This window comes from Wyeomyia smithii, chromosome 2 (assembly GCF_029784165.1).
Source record: "Wyeomyia smithii strain HCP4-BCI-WySm-NY-G18 chromosome 2, ASM2978416v1, whole genome shotgun sequence".
NCBI lineage: Eukaryota > Metazoa > Arthropoda > Insecta > Diptera > Culicidae > Wyeomyia > Wyeomyia smithii.
This window is the reverse complement of record NC_073695.1, coordinates 105,616,545-105,641,164: the sequence shown is the minus strand read 5'-3', so window position 1 is coordinate 105,641,164 and position 24,620 is coordinate 105,616,545. Positions and strand designations below refer to the sequence as shown.

At 38.4% G+C, this 24,620-nt stretch overlaps 1 protein-coding gene across 2 annotated transcripts in view; it reads right to left on the bottom strand.

The window, feature by feature from the left end:
- LOC129724944 (uncharacterized) overlaps positions 1-24,620 on the bottom strand; it is a 1,074,712-nt gene that overhangs the window by 1,030,373 nt on the left and 19,719 nt on the right. Inside the window, exon 1 of one of the 2 annotated variants that reach the window (XM_055680234.1) lies at positions 7,638-8,904. The exons of the other annotated variant lie outside the window; for it this stretch is intronic. Within the exon in view, the coding sequence (XP_055536209.1) occupies positions 7,638-7,724 (87 nt within the window). The 5' untranslated portion in view covers positions 7,725-8,904. Of the gene's footprint in view, positions 1-7,637; positions 8,905-24,620 lie in introns of those variants that run through there. 2 annotated transcript variants of the gene reach the window in all.

Below are 24,620 nucleotides of genomic sequence, written 5' to 3'. Positions count from 1 at the left end.
AAGCTTCGCTATAGTTCAGAAAGCTAATCAATTAAACTTAATTCAATAAACTATCTTCACCAACGTGTCTTAATTATTCCAATGCTTAATTATTCCAATGTCATTGAAAACTATATTTTTCTGAATTTTTATCGCAGCAGAAGCTTAAATTCGACACGGCGAAAACTATATCACATTGCTTTGCTGTTGAGAGGGAGCTTATTTCGATTATATCTCAAATAACTAACTATTGTTTCAATCTGCATAATATCTCGGTACCAAGAGGTATGTAACTGGCATAAATGATTTGTGTTAATTTTAATAGTTTATATAGAAATGAGCAACGGTCTATTATGTCTGTCCGTGTTGCCCGTTGGTCCTATATATTATCATGCCTCATGTTTGATTTTGACAGTTGCTCTGTAGTTATGAAAATGGCGTCGAAGCGAGAGAAACAAGGCATCAAAATTTTGTTCGCGCGTCGCAAAAATCCGAACTACTCGCTCGCCAAGTTGGCAAAATTGTTGAATGTGGTCAAATCAACCATCACTAACGTAATCAAAATGTTTGGAGAACGTTTGTCGACAGCCAGGAAGACAGGAGGGGAAATCAAAATCCGAAGACCGTAAAAATGATAAAAAGAGTGGCCAGGAGTTTCAAGCGGAATCCGAAATCGTGACGATAAGCAAAACAAGTCGACATGAGTCCTCCCAACACACCAGAGCTCCGCCCTATAGAAAAATATTGAGCTAACGTCAACCGGACCCTCAAAAAGACACGAAAGACAGTCAACGAGATACAGTTCAAGGTTAACTGACGTTCTGCGGCGAACAAATCGGCCAAAGCGGCTGTACAAAACAATCCGGCAATTTGCATTCGCTAAAAAGAAACCTTAAGTCAATATTTTTTCTTTATTCTGTACGAATTGAATTTGGCAGAGAAACAAGATTTGATTGTTAAATAAAAAAAGACTAATTTACACACATTTTTGTTTGACCAATTTTTGACTGTAGCACCCTTCAGTAAAGTAATCCGTTGATTTAAACAACTTCTCTAGTGGATTCAAAATTGTGTATAGAAGGAATATATACAGGTTTACTAACAAATTGTTTTGTTTTCTCCACGGTTAATGAAAAGGGCACGAAATCAAATTTCAACCTAAAAAAGAATTGTAAAATTATTGCCAATTATTTTTAAATATTCAAAAAAACAAAACTCACGAACCTCTTTTAAAACTATCCATAAGATCTCGTACAACGTCCACCAATAGAGAAAAGCAAATTTCGACCGTTTCATTTCGCTTGGAAATGTAAACAGTTTCTAAGGATATGATTCGCTTCGTTTTTACATTAGAGAAAAAAACAACAGTTAGGTTTTCGTGTATTTGTAACAAATGTGGGTTCGTGTTTTTTTTTTTTTTTAAATTAACTGTATAAATTACAGATTAATTTTGTGTTGCAACCGGTTATTCACGACCAATTTCGTTAGCTAAAAGTAATGCTTGTTTACTGCGCTTCGAACTTTGCACTATGCTATATAGATAGCATATGTTCATTTATAAGCACTAATCAAAGAGTTTCAGTTTTAACAAAAACACCCTTTTGGAAATGGCCGAATGCTAGTGGCAAAACAAATGAATATTTTTGTATATAAAATATGTATAATACCTATTTCACTCCATTTAAAATATTGGTCAGTACAAAAAAATCAAGTATCTATAAACAAGAAGTAGTTGAAAAAGATGCACATATAATTATTAAAATAACAGACCAATTGTCAAGCAAATGAAGTTTGCTGTAATAAACCTATTGAAGGTCAACCAGTTAGATGTTCGATAACACCCACAACAATAAACTTATGAATTAACAAACTGCACCATCCCACTGAGTCGCCTCTTTTTGATTTTAAATACCTACCCCCTTTTGTAGAATAAACTAACGAGTAACAACAACAATACGGCAGGCAGTCCGCTTGTAATTCAGCAGCGCACAGCGAGACTCCAATTCCAACAACGGTACACGGGACCATTACTTCATCGTTTGACCAGACGGCTCGAGTGAATGAAGTTGCGTAGCTGGGCGCATTTTCGTGTTATTTCGCTTTTAGTTAAAAAGTTGTTCACTTAAATCAGTGGACGCTGAAATATATCAAGAATTTCAAATTTTTTACATTGCCTAGCATAAGCGAACTAATCTAGTAGCTTGATACATTTTGTGTCCGGTGAATATCCCTACTTTAAGTATTAATAAACATAGCTGGACGTCCAAGGGCTTCGCTGATTTTATATTCACAACACTGTGTGAAACCTCGTTTATTATCTTTTCATATGCCTTTTCCGGGCCATTATGTTTTAAATTTAATTTGAAGTACCCTTGCACTACAGCTTTTCCAAAATCGTATTTAATAAAAAAGTTTATTTTTGAGTGTGTTACAAACTATAAATGATTGGCATTTCAATGCAGTTAGATAACATTTTATCTGTAGCGCTAGAAAATAAATTCATTCATTCAAAATTGCTAGTCATAAACAAAACAAGTAAGAGAATTTCTTTCTGTTACGTATCAGAAGACAATATTATTGATGGTCAGTTTCTGCGACCGTGTTCGAGTTTAGCCCGTGGGGCAAACCTAAACCAAAACAATGCTCTCAGCGAAAACACAACAAATCGAGAAACGAGAAGACATTGATACGATGAAATGTAAATGAACTTAAATAAAAAAAAATAAAAGCGCGCGCTGGGTACGTTCGGCTGGCTGTCGCAAATGGGTGGTACCCGAAGGCGCGGTCATTAGATTTAATTAATTTGTTTTTTTTTTTCGTTTTTCTTCGCACAGCCGACAATGGTTTCATAGTGGGAGTGTTCGTTTTTTGGCTCTTTTTTTTGTATCTTATCGGAGCACTCGAACGTAAAATTTGGGATCTTAAAATAACTTGTCAACTTGTCAAAGTATCTAGGGAGATATTTTCGACAGGTAGAGTTATCAACAATCAAAAAATAGTTATTAAGAAATAGGAGTCACTATCCCTCTTAAATTTTCTGGTCATTGACAACTTTGATAATACATTAGTTGTAAAATTTGAAAAAAAAATGGAGCATCGCGTAAGAAATATTTTAGCAGTACGCATCTTTCAAATTTTTATTGTTTAATCCTTCAAAAGATCTAAACTCTTTCATTTTTTCATCAGATTGCTGACTAATCCATGAATTTTATACTGAATTTAAATTTGAAACTATAAACAATATTGTCAACGTGTCTTTGCATATATTTATTTCTTTAATACATTTTTGTTCTTCTGATTAGAACATTTATAAAATAAAACTTTTATTAGTCCTGAATAATGCCAAAAATGTTATAACTGGTTCTGTACTGTTATAAATAAAGAAAACAGAGAATTTCATATTTTTTATTTTGATACAAACCAGTATTATTGTCAATGTAGAGTAATTATCCGGCATTAGATAATAACCCAGCCAACAATTTGGTCCGTATATTTCAGTTGTTTTTGAGATATAAGCACCCTTGTACAATCTGATAAAGTTATATATAACGTTCTATATGAGCTTATAAGTACCAAAGTGGAGGCAATATACGTACCAAATTGGTTCGCGCAGTTAATGATATACAACTTTTTATTCATTTTTTACAATTCTATAACAATTACCTTTTGCATAAAATCTGAGGTATGAACAACTCTGTTTGCTACTTAGTACGATACTCTATTGCTATAATTCAAGCATACATACAATTCCGTTTCACCCGTATTATGATTCTACCACGATGCTCTACGAACTTAAACGCAGCAGTGTGTAACCTGTTTCCATATAATGAAAAAAAAAATTGAGTAGCAACAATTTTATTTATATTTTTTTTTAATGAGAAGTAGTACGCGTACCATTACATTTTTTGGTATGTATCAATTATTGAGGTTGGATGCGGCATTTTTCTTTATTGTATTTTACAAGGCTGTGTCCAGCCTCGAACCCCCAACGTTCCGATCACTGCTCTTATTCCCTATCCTCAGAGTCATTTTACGATGCTGCATGTCAACGAATTTTATCTAGTACTGTTGAATGCCTCAAATCGTATGAACCTGTAAACCGTATATAATGTCACTTATTGTCTTCAATGTTGCCCCAAATCTATTTATAGACTCTGATGTCAATATGTAACTCAATATAGCCTCATATACGAACGAATAATAACATGCGATCTGCATTGACCTTCTTTTTAACTGTAAGGCGATTCAAGCAAATGCAATCAACAAAGATTAATAATCTTTCAAGGCGTTGCCCATGTGTATGTGAAACCCGACTGTATGTGCCATTTTTTTGGGTGATTTTTCTTTTAGTCAAAACTGTGTTCATGATTTATACCCAATTCTTCAAATCTTTTAGGAACTGGATTTTAAAAACCAGAGTTGCTGAAAGGGACATTTTAATTTAAATTAAATTTGACATAAAAATGGTATCATTCTATACTATTCAACGATTTCGTGTTTCATAATAAACGATTTTAACTGTCACGAGATAGTAAATTGTATTAAATTCATTATACATTCCTCTTACAACTGTTTTAGGAGTTTTCAAGGAATATGAATATTAACGTGGATCACATAAATTAGAAATCCTACAATTTTGCACTGCAACTAAGTTTAGCACTGTAGACAACTCTACTGCGATGAAACCTGATTTTTTGTGTGCGTTTATACGAGGAACAATGTGCACTCATATATCACGGACTGTACGACCCATATATGATGAAAGATAACTTGATCTGGTTATAACATGAACTTAATACATTTTCGATTGAAACTGGATGTTTATACGATTTTGTATTGACATTTTTATACTATTTCTGGTTATCTGGGAAAGAGAATTCAGCATAGCAGATTCAAGTATTATATTTTCAAATTTCTAAATTCTCTAAGTTTTCAATGAATAACACTGGTATACACGGGTTTTGCCTTAGAGATTACACCGAAAAAAAAGATTCTAGCTTTTTAACCATTCTTGTGAATTCGAAGACTTAAGTAAGTTTTCCCGTAAATCAACGAACCCGGTGAGCACTTAAAAGTATTAGCGTTCTCATGGTCAGGCGTTTTAAATGGCCAACACTTTCAATTTCATTCTTTTCGTTTGTGTGTCCCAGTAGCCTTCCGCTCGTAAATGTAGAACGACCACCGGCTCTCGCACACAAAACAAATGGTAGAATAACATTTGCGCATCGAAGAGTACCCACTGTCATTCGTTTGTCGATGTTGTTTGGTTTAATTCTATTCCTGTTGATAAAAAAAATGTTATGTAAAAGCGTTGTGGTGGCAAGTATTCGTTTGCCATGTTTGTGCAAGAATGTATTTAGACAGCCCTTTCCAACGTCGGAAGGAACAGATGACGATGATTGCATGTAAAAAATGTTCTACCGTGACCATTTACAAGTCTCTTAGGGTACATCCAATGGGTTATGGATGTTCTACATAGTTTTTTATTATAGTTAGGGTTTCAATGAATACTTAACTTAGTAGCGATTTTCCTGCAAATATGGCGCTTGGACACCAACTTTCTTTCTTACACGCTAAAGCTTTATGGTTGTCGACGAAGTTGCAGATCAGAGAATTTAATAAAACTTTCTGGTTTTTTTCTTCAATTTTCAAAGTTATATGAGATTTTATAAAGTCTGTCATCAGACCAGTGATTTTTTTATTTTCCTCGATAAAAATTGAATAAATCCATTAGTTTGTTCAGTTCAGTTCAGTTCAGTTCAGTTTAGTTCAGTTCAGTTCAGTTCAGTTCAGTTCAGTTCAGTTCAGCTCAGTTCAGTTCAGTTCAGTTCAGTTCAGTTCAGTTCAGTTCAGTTCAGTTCAGTTCAGTTCAGTTCAGTTCAGTTCAGTTCAGTTCAGTTCAGTTCAGTTCAGTTCAGTTCAGTTCAGTTCAGTTCAGTTCAGTTCAGTTCAGTTCAGTTCAGTTCAGTTCAGTTCAGTTCAGTTCAGTTCAGTTCAGTTCAGTTCAGTTCAGTTCAGTTCAGTTCAGTTCAGTTCAGTTCAGTTCAGTTCAGTTCAGTTCAGTTCAGTTCAGTTCAGTTCAGTTCAGTTCAGTTCAGTTCAGTTCAGTTCAGTTCAGTTCAGTTCAGTTCAGTTCAGTTCAGTTCAGTTCAGTTCAGTTCAGTTCAGTTCAGTTCAGTTCAGTTCAGTTCAGTTCAGTTCAGTTCAGTTCAGTTCAGTTCAGTTCAGTTCAGTTCAGTTCAGTTCAGTTCAGTTCAGTTCAGTTCAGTTCAGTTCAGTTCAGTTCAGTTCAGTTCAGTTCAGTTCAGTTCAGTTCAGTTCAGTTCAGTTCAGTTCAGTTCAGTTCAGTTCAGTTCAGTTCAGTTCAGTTCAGTTCAGTTCAGTTCAGTTCAGTTCAGTTCAGTTCAGTTCAGTTCAGTTCAGTTCAGTTCAGTTCAGTTCAGTTCAGTTCAGTTCAGTTCAGTTCAGTTCAGTTCAGTTCAGTTCAGTTCAGTTCAGTTCAGTTCAGTTCAGTTCAGTTCAGTTCAGTTCAGTTCAGTTCAGTTCAGTTCAGTTCAGTTCAGTTCAGTTCAGTTCAGTTCAGTTCAGTTCAGTTCAGTTCAGTTCAGTTCAGTTCAGTTCAGTTCAGTTCAGTTCAGTTCAGTTCAGTTCAGTTCAGTTCAGTTCAGTTCAGTTCAGTTCAGTTCAGTTCAGTTCAGTTCAGTTCAGTTCAGTTCAGTTCAGTTCAGTTCAGTTCAGTTCAGTTCAGTTCAGTTCAGTTCAGTTCAGTTCAGTTCAGTTCAGTTCAGTTCAGTTCAGTTCAGTTCAGTTCAGTTCAGTTCAGTTCAGTTCAGTTCAGTTCAGTTCAGTTCAGTTCAGTTCAGTTCAGTTCAGTTCAGTTCAGTTCAGTTCAGTTCAGTTCAGTTCAGTTCAGTTCAGTTCAGTTCAGTTCAGTTCAGTTCAGTTCAGTTCAGTTCAGTTCAGTTCAGTTCAGTTCAGTTCAGTTCAGTTCAGTTCAGTTCAGTTCAGTTCAGTTCAGTTCAGTTCAGTTCAGTTCAGTTCAGTTCAGTTCAGTTCAGTTCAGTTCAGTTCAGTTCAGTTCAGTTCAGTTCAGTTCAGTTCAGTTCAGTTCAGTTCAGTTCAGTTCAGTTCAGTTCAGTTCAGTTCAGTTCAGTTCAGTTCAGTTCAGTTCAGTTCAGTTCAGTTCAGTTCAGTTCAGTTCAGTTCAGTTCAGTTCAGTTCAGTTCAGTTCAGTTCAGTTCAGTTCAGTTCAGTTCAGTTCAGTTCAGTTCAGTTCAGTTCAGTTCAGTTCAGTTCAGTTCAGTTCAGTTCAGTTCAGTTCAGTTCAGTTCAGTTCAGTTCAGTTCAGTTCAGTTCAGTTCAGTTCAGTTCAGTTTAGTATCTATGAGTAAAGTGGTGAGCATAACATACAACAGAAAATGAACAACTCGATAAATTGAGTCATGTGGTACTCATGCCTACACACATATGATTGTTGATGTTGATGCCAAAAGTATATTTATTTAATTTTAGCAAAGTAAAATAGTGATAAGCAAACTTCGTCCAAATACAAATTATAATTTTCTTCACCGTATATAATGTTAAAATCGATTTCATGGGATTATAACTAGGCTACCGCATTTAATGCCTTCATGTCATACTGACACCTTCAAACTTACATCATCATCCAGCGGGGGATTACGCTGCACCCCAAGGCGCACCTTGGAATACTGCTTCACCAGCACGCGCCACACAACGTACGCCATCGTGTAGCTGAAGGATGTTTAATTTGTCCACCAGTTTGGACCAACCGCCACAACTGATGTTCCCAAATTTTTTCCGCTAATCAAACACCGCGTATTCTGCGTTCCAGAAACAAAAGTATGCAGTGATGCGTGCACTCAGACAGAGATCACAACAATGTAGTGGCAGAGTGGGTGGCGCCAGAAACGTACACATATCTTCTTTTCACTTCATGCAACTAATTATCAATGCAACTCGATCAGTGTCGAGTGCACTTTTCACGCATCTATTTCTTCGCTTTCTTTCGCTTCGCACTTTTTGTTATCCAAAAGAGGTGGCAGCCGGATGATACTTCCCATTCCCGAATTATCGCTCCGTCTGAAGAGGAAATGGCGAGGCAGTTGAATTACGGGGAGTAATTTACAGCACATTTGTCGTAACCTACATTTTCACTGGCGAGCAATGCGCAATTATCGGCGAGGTATTTAATCGTAAGAAGGTATCAATTCACTCTCGCGTTTATAAACCAGAACGTATACACATTGCGCCAATCTTTTCGCTCTTGTTATGTTTCTTCAAATGCGATTGATTCACTTTTCTCACTTAAAACTTTTTTTCGCGTTCAACACCTGTTTTATTATTATTGCTTGAAACCACTTCATGCTGTTCTACCCATATCAACAACTCCTAAAAATGATCACACAGAAAACAAATCAAATTACAGTAAATCTGTCTCACTCTAATCGCAGGTATTTGGATTGGGTTGATTCTCTGCCAGTGAAACCGGCATTTAAACAGCTCCATGTCCACTATCCATTCAAATTTTTTGCTCTTGGCCTTAATGATGCTTCCTGTGTTGCATCTTTTGGCATCATTTGGCTTTTTTTCTGCTGACTCCAACTGCGAAGCCCCCTGAGAGCGATAACGGTCACTGATTGTAGGTTTTGCTTTATCCCCCGTTCGAAAACTTTTCCGGATGCAAAGATACACCGAAAAAATAGATCACGTATACGCTACCAAACTAACAATAACACGTTCGCGATGTCCCCGTGCTTTATCACACGAGACTCGTACAGCCCCTACCTCCGGCCTAGAACGCGATTGCGAGCCTCCGATCAGAAAACTTTTCAAACGTTCAGCTGAAAACTTCGATGAAGATGTTGATGTACCTGCAGCAAATCGAAAACTGACTGGCGGCATGAATGAACTGCCTCGTGAAACGATACCACGATGAACCCACCTGGAGCTTCCGCTCTCGCGGAGAGCCAATCAAACGATAGCCTCCTACTGTATGTACTACACTGCTTTCTGGCTACCTTTGTGTTACAGCTGAGCCGGTGCCTGCGCTTTTCGGTGAACTTTGTTTTGATCGGCAGCTTTGTACCACAACGGTGTAGGTACGCATAAAGTGTAAGCTACATGCTGGTTAACTGAAGGGCTGGCTGGGTGGGAAGCAAATAGCAGACGAAAAAATGCATTACCGAATGTGTAACAAAATGCGAGAAAAATTCGTTCGCCCATAGGAAAACGGCAGCCGAAGATCGTTGGCAGGTACATATCGTGATGAAGCAAATTTTGAACTCTCGTAAACATGATGTAATTTCATTCAATGAAAAATTGGCCAAAAATGTGGAAGGTTTGACATGTTTGGAATTTTATTGTTATTGCAATGAAGTGTTATTTGAAAACTTAAACATTTATTGTACAATATAAAATTTCAACTTTTTAGGTCATGCTTTAAGTTCCAAGCACTTCTATCAGGTATTCGACAACACCTAAGCTTAATAAATGGAGAAGAAAAAACACCGAAGTTTGTTTATATTGATACCAGGAAATTGCTGCGGTATCAGTAAGCTATTTTTATGTAATTAAAAAAGCCCAAAAAGAGTAAACCAATGGTTGTCACGATGCCACTAAAGGTAGAAGTAATCAGATTTATATTATGTTCACCTAAGTTTTCATTGTTTTCCAGTTGTGTACGTGTCGAAAAGTTACAAAAATCTACTTACGTTTTCATTAAAACGAGTTTGAATTTGACTCTTCTCACGTCTCTTATCTGTTATTCTTTTCGGTATTGAAGGTTCATCGTACATGAAATGTTTTTACTATGTATCTATTTAGATGCCTTTTGTGAAAAAAATTAAAAATAAGTTCACGTCTCCAAAAATCATAATGAAAAAATTAAAGAGAAAAGTTTTGTATGAAAGATACATCAGAAAACAATTTTATGTAAAGATGCAGTGCAGTTATGAAAGTTGCTGTGCAATTCCTTTGAAGTTCAAGATGGTGACTTCCGGTTTTTGTTGAACAGTCAGAAAATGACTAAATATTTCCCAATATTAATACTTTCGCAAGCAAGATAAGGCCCAGAAAACTAAAATCTACCCCATGTGCCATTTTTAAATACAAAGTGGTCACTTCTGGTTACTGTAAAACAGCATAGAATGACCAAATTCGACCCAATATGGACATTTTCGTATTCAAAATAATGCACAGCGACGTAAAATTGATTTTTGATGTTAATTTGAAATTCAAGATCGTGACCTCCGGTTTCTGAAAAACAGGCTAAAACGGCCAAACGCCACCTAATATGAGTATTTCCGGAGCCATGATTATATCCAGACATCCACCCAGTTGCCTTTTTGAATCACTTTAAGCCACAACATTATTTTTAGAAAGTTATTTCATTAAATGATAAAAGTTACTGCCCGTTTCAGTCCCGAACGCTCGACAAAAACGGACGTGTTCAGTGATCTTCTCGATATAAAACCGCTTGCGCGTAGAAGTAATTGTAAAAGACCCGGTCCCGGTTTTTAAGAGTGATGTGCTGTGTGAAGATAATTTGCACTGAGGATCATCCTGCTGGTGCGTAGCTGCCCACACCGAACGACTAAGTGATTGTGCTGTTGAGACAGTTAAAACTTCAAAATAACGAAAAAGAGATGCATATTTCTTGTCCAATGTACTGGTGCGCTAGCTTAAGCGCAAGATGTAGATCCTCTGCCCCCCAATCCTCCGTCCCCAAACCCATCCGACCCTGCCCAACCTGATCGCTCTCCTTTTGTCCCTGGTTTAATGAATTCTCGTCCTAGACTTTACCCAGACGGAGCGGAAGGTAATTTTTTGTACTTTCGGCTCAAAACACTTAGCAGGACCGAAATCAAAATAGACATCTTTCAAATTTGGGAACACCTGACGTCATGTTACAAGGCCGAAACAGAAATTTCAAAAGCTAGACCGAAGAAGCCTAGCGTCCCAGAGGGAGTTCCCAGTACTTCCTGGAAAGACTGAGGTTCTGGAGAAGTGGTCTCGGCACTTCGGTCCCTCTACAGAAAGGATCATTACATCTTTCAACAGGTCGACACACCGGCCCACAAGACAGATATTGTCCAAGCGTGGTGAATAATCGTGCATACTGGCCAAGCAAAGCGAACATAAAGTGAGTACTATGGTAGACGCAAAATAGAAATCAATATTAAAATAATTACAATACACTAAAGTGGTTTTTTACTCGAAGTATACGTAACGCGTACAAATATTTGCATGAAAAAACGCGTCTATTCTGAAATCCACGTGAACATATTTGATAGTGGCAATTTTCAATCATACCTGCTATATACTTTTATAAAAGACACCCTTCTTAATCTCAAATTCTTCTCCTTCATAGACGACTTCTATTTAAACGATCAAATATTTCTGAATGTTGGCTCCTAGATAAAAAATAACATAGTTACCGTTAATTAGCCATTTTGTAGTCTAAAATTCAATAGGTATATTCTGTTTTTTGCACCACCATTTTTCGATTGTTGCTTAGAGTTCGAATTTCGAATTCCATTTACGATATGATTCTGAAGTTTTGACTTCTCGTAAAAATTTCCCATGCCAAATTTGACCTCAATCGGACTTCGGGAAGTAGAGCCTCAAAGCTGTCAAAGTTTCAGTTTTTGATCCCTTTTTTTGTGCGCTGGTGTAGCTGGTGTAGCAAAATTTTCCATGTCCCCGAAAGTTGATTTTCTCATGGATTTCTAACAGATTTGCGATCAAGAAAATTTCGATATCCTAAACTTGCATTGTGCATTTTTTCGTTGGTCAAAAAAATGTGACTTTCACGACTGTTAGTAAACCCTATCAGAAATCCGATCAAGCTTAGTTTTAAGATGGAGAAGTGTGCGCGTCCAAAGAACGTTACCCCGCCGCGTCGAAAGCGGACATCATACGAAAAAGGGACACCGGACACGCCTGTTCCGGTATCTACAACATCTTGGCACTGTTGGACTACATCGAAAGAAAGCCCGGTTCCGGACGGCTGACGACCCTAACTGACAAGAAGCTCCAAAGTATGCTGAAGAGGAACACCGAGGGAAAAGTCGCTACATCGCTGCATACGCTTGATCGGGAGGTCGGTGCCACCGGCCAAACAGTGAAAAAGTACCTAGCGAACAGGTGCAGAGTCCCTTCCGGAGGACTCTTCCAGGATATGTGATATTTTAGCCACGCGATGGCACAAATAAACTCTAATATCATGTACGTACAGTCAGACGAAACGCACGAAATCTCTATTACTTTACGATTGCTTAAGGTGTTACACGAGAACTTACTGCTAACCCTAGAGTGTATTTCGCGAGAGACAATTTCCCCTCGCGACATCACTGCCAATCCTAATTACTCTAATGGCCTTTTCCTCGGCCTGTCTCTACTGTAGAACTTTACTTCGTGAGCTTAAACCCACTCAGCTTAAGTCTACCGAGAGGGGTGAGCTGTGCGCTCGCCACTCTATCTTGTTTACAAACATTCCGGTAACTCACCCACGCGGCGCGGCGACGAGTTACCGGCCCATAAAGTATCCAACCGCGGGCTCTAATTTTTATTAATTGTGCTTACGGGTGGCGGTTTTCGTCACCCAAGCCTTAGAAGACTTGGCTTCAACAGTAAACAAGCTCTGACCTACTTTCATGCACAGCTGAAGGCTGTGCCAACGCCGAAAGAATGCGGTAGGACCGGCTTCTTTCGGGGTTCTAAGTATGTCACCTAATGTGACGGAACCCTGTAGGCTTTTACAGGATGCGTGGGGCCGTTACATCTGCTCCGCCTCCGATGATAAATATCCCATGAAGCGTCGAGCTCTACCGGTAAGTACCGCGTGTTAGTTAAATGTTTGTTATAGGGATATATCTACATCTTATATCTAGTTTACCATCGCATTATTACATATCATCAAAGTACTCCTACGTGTTATGTAGCTGCTGAATATCCCGCATCCCGTATATACGTTCGGGCGGACCTTCCTCCAGAACGTCGCCTTCGCTCGCACTGCTGAACTGTTGTAAGGCGTACTATACTTCTTGCGGGTGGAGTGAGACGGGCTTAGTGTGTCCGGTCGGTGGAACACTACTCGGCCTATAGTGAACGCCTATTTGATCGCGCAATGGCGACGACACGCTGCTTCCATAATCACCTTCGACGGTACTCATTATTCGTTGGCGCACCCCTGCGCGTCAAGTTGTTTGATTACGCTGCCTTGCTGCGGCACTCGCTGCGCCGTATATAATTGCCTTTCTTAGTGGATGTCGTTATTAATCCGTTTGGCAATAAGTTTAAGTGTCAATGGACTACTCGTCAACAGCTGAATCGTGTGCTTTGACCGAGTTTGGTTTTGTTTTACGACGGTGGTAGTCCCGTCCCTTGGTCTGACAGACAATGACGGAGTGGCAGCGGCTGAATAAGATGTTCCACTCGATTTTCCCAGCGAATCGCAACGCGGCCGTGGTTATGGACGTTGAGATATCTCATCGTGAATGGCAACAACTGTCGTGAATGGCAACAACTGTCAAGGCATTTCGTATTTACGTCCCCCACGAAGGAAGTGAGCACCGGGCTGAAGATTATTTTATACGCCAAGCACTCCAAGAAGTTGCTGCTGTGGCTGACACTCAGCGTGAAGGAGACGTCAGAGCCGTTTTTTGATCCGGGCTGGCCGAGAACGGGAAATTTCTAGTACGAAAAGCCTGCCGGAAGTGGCGTCGCTCAACAAGAAATACCATAAGGATAAAAACGCGGTGTCCTGGCCCGATCTGGCGTCGGCCCATTACTAGAAGCGATCGTTGGAGAAGATGGTGCGGCTGAAAATTGAAGTAGTACCCAGGTCGGCAAACCCGCCCAACGTCCCTACGCTGCGTTACATCCAGAGTTTTTGGATAAATCAGAAACATACTCCATTAATTTTGTTGCGGAAAATTGAAGAGGAATTGATAAATAAAACGAAGAAAGAACTCAAAAACATGTCTACACGCATGTTTTCGTCCACTATGGCGAATGTTCCGGTAAACTTCCGGAAGGTCCACTAGCAAAGGCGTGGAATCATTTTTTTTTTAAGTAAGCCTGTCTAAGTTTTTTTCTATCACCAACCGAAAAAAGCCACTTTTCAATGCAAACATTACTACTGAACGAAATTCGAAAAACCAATTCCTCTCATACATTCCATTGGCACCCCATTCACCCCTGTGGCTACGTCTTTATCACCCATGAACCGGCCCTGTTCCTTACTATTCAAAATAATGTGAAGCCGGCTCTGGCTCTCAGCTAACATGTCGTAATGGTTCTCAATAAAAATTTACTTAGAAAAGAATATTTTATATTTTCATTTTCTATTTATTGAACACCCGCTGCGTTTTCCTAAAATCCATCCATGTTCCAGTCTTATCCCATTTCCCTCCGTCTACATCACACTTAACGGCAAAAAGATATTTGGTTAGACTACCGGTTCAGAACTACCAGAGCACACCACATATGCTGCTTATTACTCATGGCTGTTTGGAGAAAATCAAGGCACCCCAACAATAAATCACTGATTTTCAAACACGTGCTAGTTTTAGTTTTAGCTTTAATTAAAAATAAAAACTTTGCTCTCAGTTTATAAGATACTCTTTGAAGTAAGACACTAGACACTGGCCAAATAAATGTTATGTGAAGAAAAAAAAGTTCCTGACATAAATATATTGATACAAGATAGTCTATCACAATATCAGAATCAGAGCGTCATAAAAATTACTAACATTTATCTCATTCTCATGTATCTCTAACCTATTGCAAGAAATACATTAACATGTGGCAAACAGTCATAATTCCAAGTTGACCTTGCGGTTCTGTCTGATACACAACCTCATTTACTTTTATTCCTAGGGCATGATTATGTTACAGCTCACACCACTAACATAATTTTATCTGACAGCCTAATATTGATATTTAGATGGCAACGCTGCTGTCATCCGGTACTCAAATTTTCAAAGCTGAACGCATCACTCAACAATTTTTTTGTTATTAATAACTTCGCACGTGAAGGCAAAATCCTTGCATATTTTCCTCAAAATAATATTATTATTTTTGAGGATTGAGATGTAATTCCAATAATCTTTTTTTACAGTGAATAACCTCATTTAGAAGGGTCTAAATGTAACCGTTTTCAAGTTCTTTTGAGTTTAAGTTTGGAAAATCAGAAAATAAACCCCAAATTGTTGATTGACATAGCCCGAAACTTCTAATAAAGAATTCAGGATAGAGGATTGTAGGACAAAATTTTTCTCTAAAAGTTGAATTTCAAAAAAAATTCAATTCCAACATTTTAGAGAATAGTCGAATTGCAATTATGCGATGTAATTCTAATGATAATCATTGTCTTTTATTTCTCCTTCTTGGACTTTTTACCAAATGTGTTGTTATAACGTATAACATACATAATAAAAAAGAAGAAATTCAACTTTTTCCTTAATAAAATTTAGAGGTGGGGCTTTCAAATAGTAAAAAAAAATAAGGGCGAATATTTTTTTACATCAGTCCCCCAAAATTCATTCTCTAACAGTTCTGCTATACAATCAAGGGTTTCTGAGCTACAATTTATACAATCAATGGTTTTTTAGAGAATTACTCTTGAGCCCAGCTTTTTAGAGAGTAACTCTTGAGCCCAGAAATTTTTTCATCCATGGAAAAAACTCAATTTGTGTATAAAATTTCACTCAAATCAAAAATGATCGAATAAATTTTCGCGTAATCTCAGATCATTTGGCTTGGATTTGCTCTACAATATTCAAGTCCATGCATCGTGCGTTTGCTCTAAAAAGACAGTTAGTCCCTATTTCCACCAGAGGCATAATGAATAATTGTTGTAAGGGTGTAGTAATCCTCTAGCCAATGTTATTTGAAAAGCTCTGATAATTTTGACAAAGCCTTCGAGATGTCGCAATTCTTGAGAGTATTATAGGTATTATAGACTTCATATTGTGACATGGGTTTGACACAAATGTTATTGGCAAACTATGAAAAACAAGACAAATAGTGACCTTCTGATTCTATAAATGTGGTATATATTTCTAGTTAAAAAAGGCGAATATGTTATAATTTCTTTACCCAAAATGACAGTCATGATGCTTCAGGAAAGAAAATTGTTTCCTTTATTTTCATTTTTACGTAATTAGAAATGTGTCTCGAACTCGTTTCGTTTGATGATTATTTCATTCACTCCGTTTGTTCTCTTACTTAAAACTCCATGTCAGTTTATTATTTTTAGTATTCATTATTAGTCCACGCTTACAAAGTTCAATGCCAAATCCGGCTCTTCATCGAACTCTCAGTCGATAATATAAGACGTGTCATGCATAAAAATTGCTACGTTCTCATTTTTCAATAAATTCGACATCAGAGCCTGACAAAGTCATTTTCAATTGACAATTATCAGGTTATAGTGACGCGTTGACCCGTCGCTTTCAATTGAAAAGCTTTTGTATCATTTTCGAGCACTTCGTGAGTCATATGACACACAGTCGAAAGCTCTTGCTGTGATTCTGACAACGGAAGGGCGTGGAATTTATACAAACGCTTTTCAATTGAAAGCGGAGATTTTCCCCATCACTCTCAAATGACGATTATCAATTGAAAATGACAATGAGCGCTGTGTCTCCGTCAGCGGCTTCCATACAGTACTTCACGCATATACATAGGAAAGAGGAAGAAAATATTGATCGGAACTTGCGCAACGTATTTATTGGATGCCATTGCCGTTTTAACTACGGCTTGCGGTATTAGAAAACTACCATCAAACGACGCGATGCAGTGCTAATTTCAATTGAGACGCTGAAGAAAAGGAAAGAGTCTCTCCCTCCGTCACTCTCTCCGTCGATTGAAATAGTCTTCAGTTTCATTTGAAATGATCCGAAAGAAGAAAGAGGGAAAGAGAGAAAGAAGTGGTTCGTTGATAGTAGCCGAAAGGAAACAAATGAAAACGAAACTGTTCGAATCGTAATGACAGCGCGAGTATATCGGTTTCATTGTTTTGGTTCGAAAGTGTAGAGCCTTGTTCGCCATATATATGCAGTTTTATTTGTGGTTCTATAAGCTGATTAGTATTTGTATTAGTTTCAAAAAGCAGCTGGTATGAATATTTATAGACGTGTTCCGGGGGGAAATACACAGAATAAAAATGTGCACTTCATACAGGTTTGAATGCTTAATGTTAACTGGTTTTCGATTTTTCGAAGGTAAAGTCTGCATTTATGGCAAAAAAATTATATTTATGTTATTTCGAAGAATCTCTTCGCTTTTGACTATGTCTTCCCACTCAGTTTAAGTTCCACAATTTACAAGAAGATAAAACAAATGCGATTGGAATTTTGTTTGGTGTTGTGTAGTTTGTATGCTATACAAAAAATCACAGGAGGGTTGTGTGCAAAGCCACGACCGCAAGGTTGAAGTAGAATACATTTACAAGAAAGATAACCCGGCTGCTTGCGTGTCAGTCATTTCTAAATCGGATTTGTTTCGTATGTACCGCTTGTTAAGCACAGTATCAACAAATCGTAATAAACATCATACTGCTGTGCATTTGCAGCAGCATTAAACCTCAGTTGCAGTTTATCAATAACCATTTATTATGCTCTTCCAAATACATTTAGTAGCCTTGAAAAAGGGCGATTGCTGCAATTGCAACTTTCATTCAACTATTGCATAAATGCTTCATGGTCAGATATACCAGCTGCAACTACTACGCTATCCATAGCCATGCCACAGTTGTGGCCGCTATACGCTACCATTGGTATCCGCTGCCCCTGCATCAGCTGGCCTAGCTGCTATCGTTGCTGAGATCCGCTGCAACTGGTGCGCTATCCATTGCTATGCACAGTGGGGAATCGCTGGCCATCAGCCAAAAAAAATTTTTTTTTCTCGTTAGCTGTTTCATGATATTTTTCCTTTATTGCTATAACATTCAAGTGTCTAAATCCAAAATTTGGGCGCAATATCATGAAAATTTTTTATGCCTTTTCAAAGCTTGGCGAACTGACGTTTTTTGTCTTTTTTTTTTTTTTGAAAAAAGTACATTACTTTGAAACGCTCTGTAGCTTCAAGGATAGCTTGGATTTTTTTGACGTCAAAGGAAAAGTTGTTGTAAATATTGTGCAAAACTAACCCTTTCCATCAGATATTGTAAAATTTGGTTATAGTAGGCCTGACACTAAAAAATCACAAGAAGGTTGTATGCAAAGCCACGACCGCAAGGTTGAAGTAGAATACTTTCACAAGAAAGATAACCCGGCTGCTTGCGTGTCAGTCATTTTTCTAGTAAATAAACGTTGACCGTTCATTGGCAGTATTGTAATTTCTTTTTGTCTGATATTTTGAATGAAGTTCATTGAATATTTTTAAATTTTGTGCAAATGAGAAGTTGAAGTGCTGCCGAATTGTAATATGCACATTTAATACGACATCATTAAACGGGAACGGAACAAAGGCTACGGTTATGCAGAACGCGAATGCCGGCGCGATGCGATTCGCCTACCGTGGTGAAATGTACAGCTCTTTTTAAGGCGAAGTAGAGCTATACATTTCAACAGATTTCGTCTTGCCGAATCGCATCGCGCCGTTATTTGCGTTCTGCATGACCGTAGTCAAACACTAAGCGACGCAAACACGTAATAATAATCAGAGTAAGCATGTAGATGAAGATAATTAACTTTGTATTATAGCGCAAAACGAGAAAATATTAACTCTTCAAATAATCATTTGTGTTCTTCAAATTTCAGTTGTTCAATTTAATATCCGATGAAATGTTTGTTTATTATCTGATGAAGCTCTTATATAGGCCAAAAGATGCATTCCCAATTTACTAGGTCCATAACTCTGCCGACCGTGCTTGGGAAAGCGCGGTATAACGACCAATCAGAGGTCGAATTTTGTGTTTTGACAAGGCTTAAGAGTTTTCAATAGTACAATAGTTCGAATGATAAAATTGCAATTTCATGCATTTGGTAGGAATCTTAGAAGATTTTCCAATCTATTGCTGCAAGAACGAAGGAAATCCATCGAAAACCAACCGATTTATTAGCATTTGAAATTTTTCTCACTTTTTTCAGTTTTAGATTTTAATTTTACATCCCTATGTAGCCGAACTTCCTGAGAGAAGTATTCTAATTCAAAATTAAATCTTCATTAATTCATTTGTTGTCCTTATAAGGACAATTGTTCAATTTATCATAGGATGTAGTGTTTATCTTACATCTCTGTGTTACCTTGATAGTGAGGACTAAGGCGCACGGTCAACACAATGAGAAAGGTGTTTTCACATTGAAAACTAGACACGGCTTTACTGGAGGAAGTGTTGGCAAATGCATCTACCGCTAATACCACCGCTATCATATGAAAGCGCGTCGTTTCATGTGGGGAATATCAACAACGAAAAATGACGCGCGTCTAAGCATAACCCGAACTGTTTCGCCGTGCTGCTCCCATTTACCTTTACATCGGCCTCAGGGAAGTACCGGCTGCATCTGCATCTACCGCTGAGGCTGTCACTATACTGCTATTGGTACCAAAAGCTATTAACTCTTCAAATAAGTGTTTTATTTGTTCTCAAAAGAACAATTGTTCAATTCAAAATCGGATTTACGCAATCGCATCTCTGTAATATTACCGACAGTAATATTCTTCTGAACAAAATGATACAACTGTCCCATTAGGCCTCTGCCATAATAGACGCGAAAAGTGACGCGAACCGATTCGCTCGGCTGTAGGTTAATGTACGGCCATCAGTAGAGGTGTACATTAACATACGGCCGAGCGAATCGGTTCGCGCCGCTTTTCGCGTCTACTATGGCATAGGCCTTAGAGAAAGTTGCTGGCTGATGTATTCACTTCATGCAAGCCTGCTGCTGATGCTTCCCGCTACCACACTGAAACAGCATTTTAGTGAAGGGAGTGTCGTTGCATCAGCTGACCCTGCTACTATCGATGCTGATATACCCGCTGCAACAGCTACGCTATGCATAGCCATGCCACAGTTGTGGCCGCTATACGCTGGCCCAACTGCTGAGCAACTGCAACGCTATCCGTAGCCATGCCACAGTTGTGGCCGCCATTGGTATCCGCTGTACCTGCATCTGCTGGCCCTGCTGCTATCGATGGTGAGATCCGCTGAAACTGCTACGCTTATCCGCAGCCATGCCACAGTTGTGGCCGCTATCCGTTATCGATGGTACCCACCGCTCGCTCCCGCTGCTGCTAAGGGAGGACTGCTGTCGTCGCTGTTCAGAACTATTATGAGCGGCTTCGACTAAAACAGGCTCTTATATAGGGATGAAAATAGGAATGAATTATTTTTCGTACGTGGTGGAATGATATAACTTGAAAAATATGTGTGACTTCATTCCGGCTCAGAGCGATCATTTGATAAGCTCCACCTCTTTTTCGAGTTTCTAAAGTTTTCCTCAGTTTCGTAGCACGGATGCACAAAAATGATTTCTTGTCGAGCCGGACCGATAGCACTCTCATTGAAGCAACAAAATAACATGTTTTGTGTCGTGTTGTGCAGCTTGGTTGAAGAAAATGTTCCCGTCCCCGTGTCGCATGTAAGCAGATTATTGCGTTCAGTAGACAGTAGATAGTGTATCCAGCGAATAAACACCGATGGTGCTCTCACACACGCAACGGTTTTAACCCGTATCTTATTGCGGTTTGTAACATCATGCGATTTGGTTTGCTCGCTGTTGCGTGTTGCGTGCATCATGTTGCAACTTGGCAGCAGGGAGACGACGAAATTCTGTTTATGCTGATTGATTGAATCGACTTCATATTAGCTCTGCATAGTCGAACTAACTGCTTTTGTGAATGCGTTCTAACAGGGCAGTTTATTATTCAATGTCGGTTATGCTGATCGCAGCGTTTGCGCTGCCCCTACAGTGGGGAGTTTACTAAATTAAGGAAAAATTAGACAACTACAACAGAATTTGATTGCATCCCGCACAGAATGTCTGCTTGTGTTGATGCCAGAAAACTATTAACCTTCAATTATTTTTTTATTTGCCTTAAAAAAAGCATTTTGCTGTTCAAAATCGGTTGCTAATTACAACCTTTGAGCTGTCCTAACATTGAGGGAATTAAGATACACGGACAACATGCACTGTGGAAGCTATTTCACATTCAGTAAATTAGACGGGTGCGACAAATTTAAATTGCTAGGATGCAACACAGAATACTTGCTTGCCTTGACAAAAATTATTAACTTTCAATGACTTGTTTATTTGCCTTCAAAAAGGCATTTTGATTTCCAAAATTTAATTTCCTGATGGCAATCTTCATGCTGCCCCAACACGGGGGGAATAGTGGCTGTCTGGCGACACACGCTGAGAAAAACTGCGCTGCTCCTGAGACGTGGTGACCAACCACAGGGCTAGTGCTGCTGCTAAGGAAGGACGACTGCTGTTGTCGCTGTCTAGAACTATTATGAGCGGCTCCGGCTGAAACAGGCTCTTATATAGGCCAAATAGCATGTTTTCAATTGCAAGGTATATGATTCTGTCGACCGTGCTTGGGAAGCAAGCATATAACGACCAATCAGAGGTCGAATTTTTCGTTTTGACAAGGCTTGACTATTTTCAATAGTACAATAGTGTGAATGATAAAATTACAATTTTCTTATTTTGGGAAGAATCTTAGAAGATTTTCCAATCTATTGCTGCAAGAACGAAGGAAATCCATCAAATACTAACCGATTTATTAGCATTTGAAATTGGACATATTTTTCACTTTTTTCGGTTTTTGATTTTCATTTCACATCCCTATGTAGCCGAACTTCCTGAGAGAAGTATTCTACTTCAAAAAAAATTTAAAAAACCTGATTTTTGGTAGAAAGTTGCCGCAGTTTGCCACGGTTGTGACTACATTCAAAATTTAGGTAAAACAAAGAACAGTCGTCGCACTCCGCATCTTTTCGTATTCATTTAGAACGTTGTGTCATTCCAGTGTCTTGGTTTTCAAATTCATAAATTTGTTGAATTTTATTATGGAGCCTTCAATTTCAGCGGCACCACCTAATTCACTGTCTAGTAAGTTGTCAAGTCATGGTGTTATACATGTATTTAAATGTCCTCTTTAAACCATAGAACCCTAATTAGGAAGATAACATATATATGAAACAATGAAACATCGAAAATCACTAGAAGAAATGAAAATTGCAGCGAAAGACATTTTTCTTACTGATAAGTATAATGAATTTCAAATTTTCTGGAAACAATTCAACACAAGATTCAAGCGATCACAGCGGAAGATGATGTTGATGATGACTTTTTCAATTTGAATTAGTTTGTATTACTTATGTTGTTTTAGTTTATTTAAAAAAATATATATATTTAAAATTTGTTTAGTTCGATGGGTCGTCCATAAATAACGTTTTTTTTTTCAATGACGCCCGGTGGCACTACTTGTGGTCAAAGATCATATAATTCTATAAAAAGGAAGAAAGTGCCAAAAAATATTAAAAATTGGGTTTCGTGCTTTATGGATGGCCCCAAACAAAAAATGGATGCCAAATTCGTGTTCAGCGCCCCAAAATTATGTAAATACCAAGTTTTGGTCGCATTTATCGAAACTTTTTTTGCTTTGCCAGCCTTTGTATGGACTCGCCCCACTGTGCTATGCCACAGCTGTGGCCGCAATCCACTTTCGCTGGTATCCACTGCACTGCTAGTGCTGCTGCTAAGGATGGACGACTACTGTTGTCGCTTTCTAGAACTTTTATGAGCGGCTTCGGCTGAAACAGGCTCTTATATAGGCCAAATAGCATATTTTAAACTGCAAGGTATATGATTATGTCGACCGTGCTTGGGAAGCAATCTTATAACGACCAATCAAAGTCCAATTTTCCGTTTTGACAAAGCTTAACTATTTTCAATAGTACAATAGTTTGAATAATAAAATTACAATTATCTTCATTTTGGAAGAATCTTAGAAGATTTTCCAATCTATTGCTGCAAGAACGAAGGAAATCCATCGAATACTAACCGATTTATTAGCATTTCAAATTGGACATATTTTTCACTTTTTTCGGTTTTAGATTTTCATTTCACATCCCTATGTAGCCGAACTTCCTGAGAGAAGTATTCTACTTCAAAACACAAATTTATTATAGAGGCCTTGAATAAGTCGTATCACTTATAGGATACGAAAAAATTTCGACTGTAAAGTTATATGTGCTAACGAATGCTTGTAATTTAAAATCATGAAGATATTTATAAATCTACTTACAGCTTTTATAAAAAAAATAGTAGGAGGGTGGTATTCAAGACACGACCGCATGACGTTGACTACCGTATTCTTTTATTCCATTGAAGCAAATAGTAGAGGGAATTGCAACGCTTCTTTTACAAAACTTCTGTAACAAAATTTCGAGGCACTAAAAGGTACCAGTTGCCGATTATCCTCGTTTACTGGTTAGTCCGTCCAGAATTCCAGCCATTTTAGTGTTTTGCAGAAGCCATTTATTACTAACAGCCACCAGCATAACGGGTGAAACCAGCACGAGATGACCGGTACTATTTTGTCTTTCCTCCTTTCAGCTGCTAACACCTAGCGCTGTCGTGAAATTAACATCAACACAAACATGCATTTTTGCAAGGTTTTTCCGCTAGCAGCAGCATTTTGTAAAACAGAAAATTCAACTAACCGCTTCTATTATAAAACTGCGAGGCACCAAAAGGTACCAGTTGCCGATTATTCTCGTTTACTGGTAGTCCGCCCAGAATTCCAGCCATTTTAGTATTTTGCAGTAGCTATTTATTACTAACAGCAACCAGCATAACAGGTGAAACCGGCAAGAGATGACCGGTACAATTTTGTTTTTTCTCCGTTTAGCTGCTAACACCTAGCGTCCGTATGTAACCGGTACGACTTAGTAATGAAACTGATGGGGTGAAATGTTCGAACGATACGTTTTATACCAAGGCTCCGTCAGATAATTAGAAAGAAGGAGGGGCTACATAGATGAGGGAATGGTAGAGACAAATGTTTCTTGAAAGCTGCGCCGGCCGCTGTCGTAATATTAACACCAACACAAACATGCATTTTTACAAAGTTTTTTCCGCTAGCAGCAGCATTTGGTAAAACAGAAAATTCAATTAGCCGCTTCTGTACCAAAATTTCGAGGCACCAAAAGGTGCCAGTTGCCGATTATAGTTTCCTGGTTAGTCCGTCCAGAATTCCAGCCATTTAAGTGTTTTGCAGTAGCCATTTACTACTAAAGCCACCAGCATTACGGGTGAAACCGGCACGAGATGAGCGGTACTCTTTTGTATTTCCTCCTTTCAGCTGCTATCACCTAGCGTCCGCATGTCACTGGTGCGGTTTTGGAATCAGAATGATGGGGCGCCGGCCGCTGTCGTAAAATTAACACCAAAAAAAGATGCATATTTGCAAGGTTTTTTTCCGCTAGCTGCAGCATAAACAGCGGAAACAGAAAGTGACAACAACAATAACAACAAAGTCAGATCGATTGTATCCGTTAGTGTCGACTGTGCTTGGGAAGAGAGGTAGTGATTGGCTGCGCGATATGATTTAGACAATCGATATTAATTACCAATTTTTCAATAGTGTATCTCAAACAATAG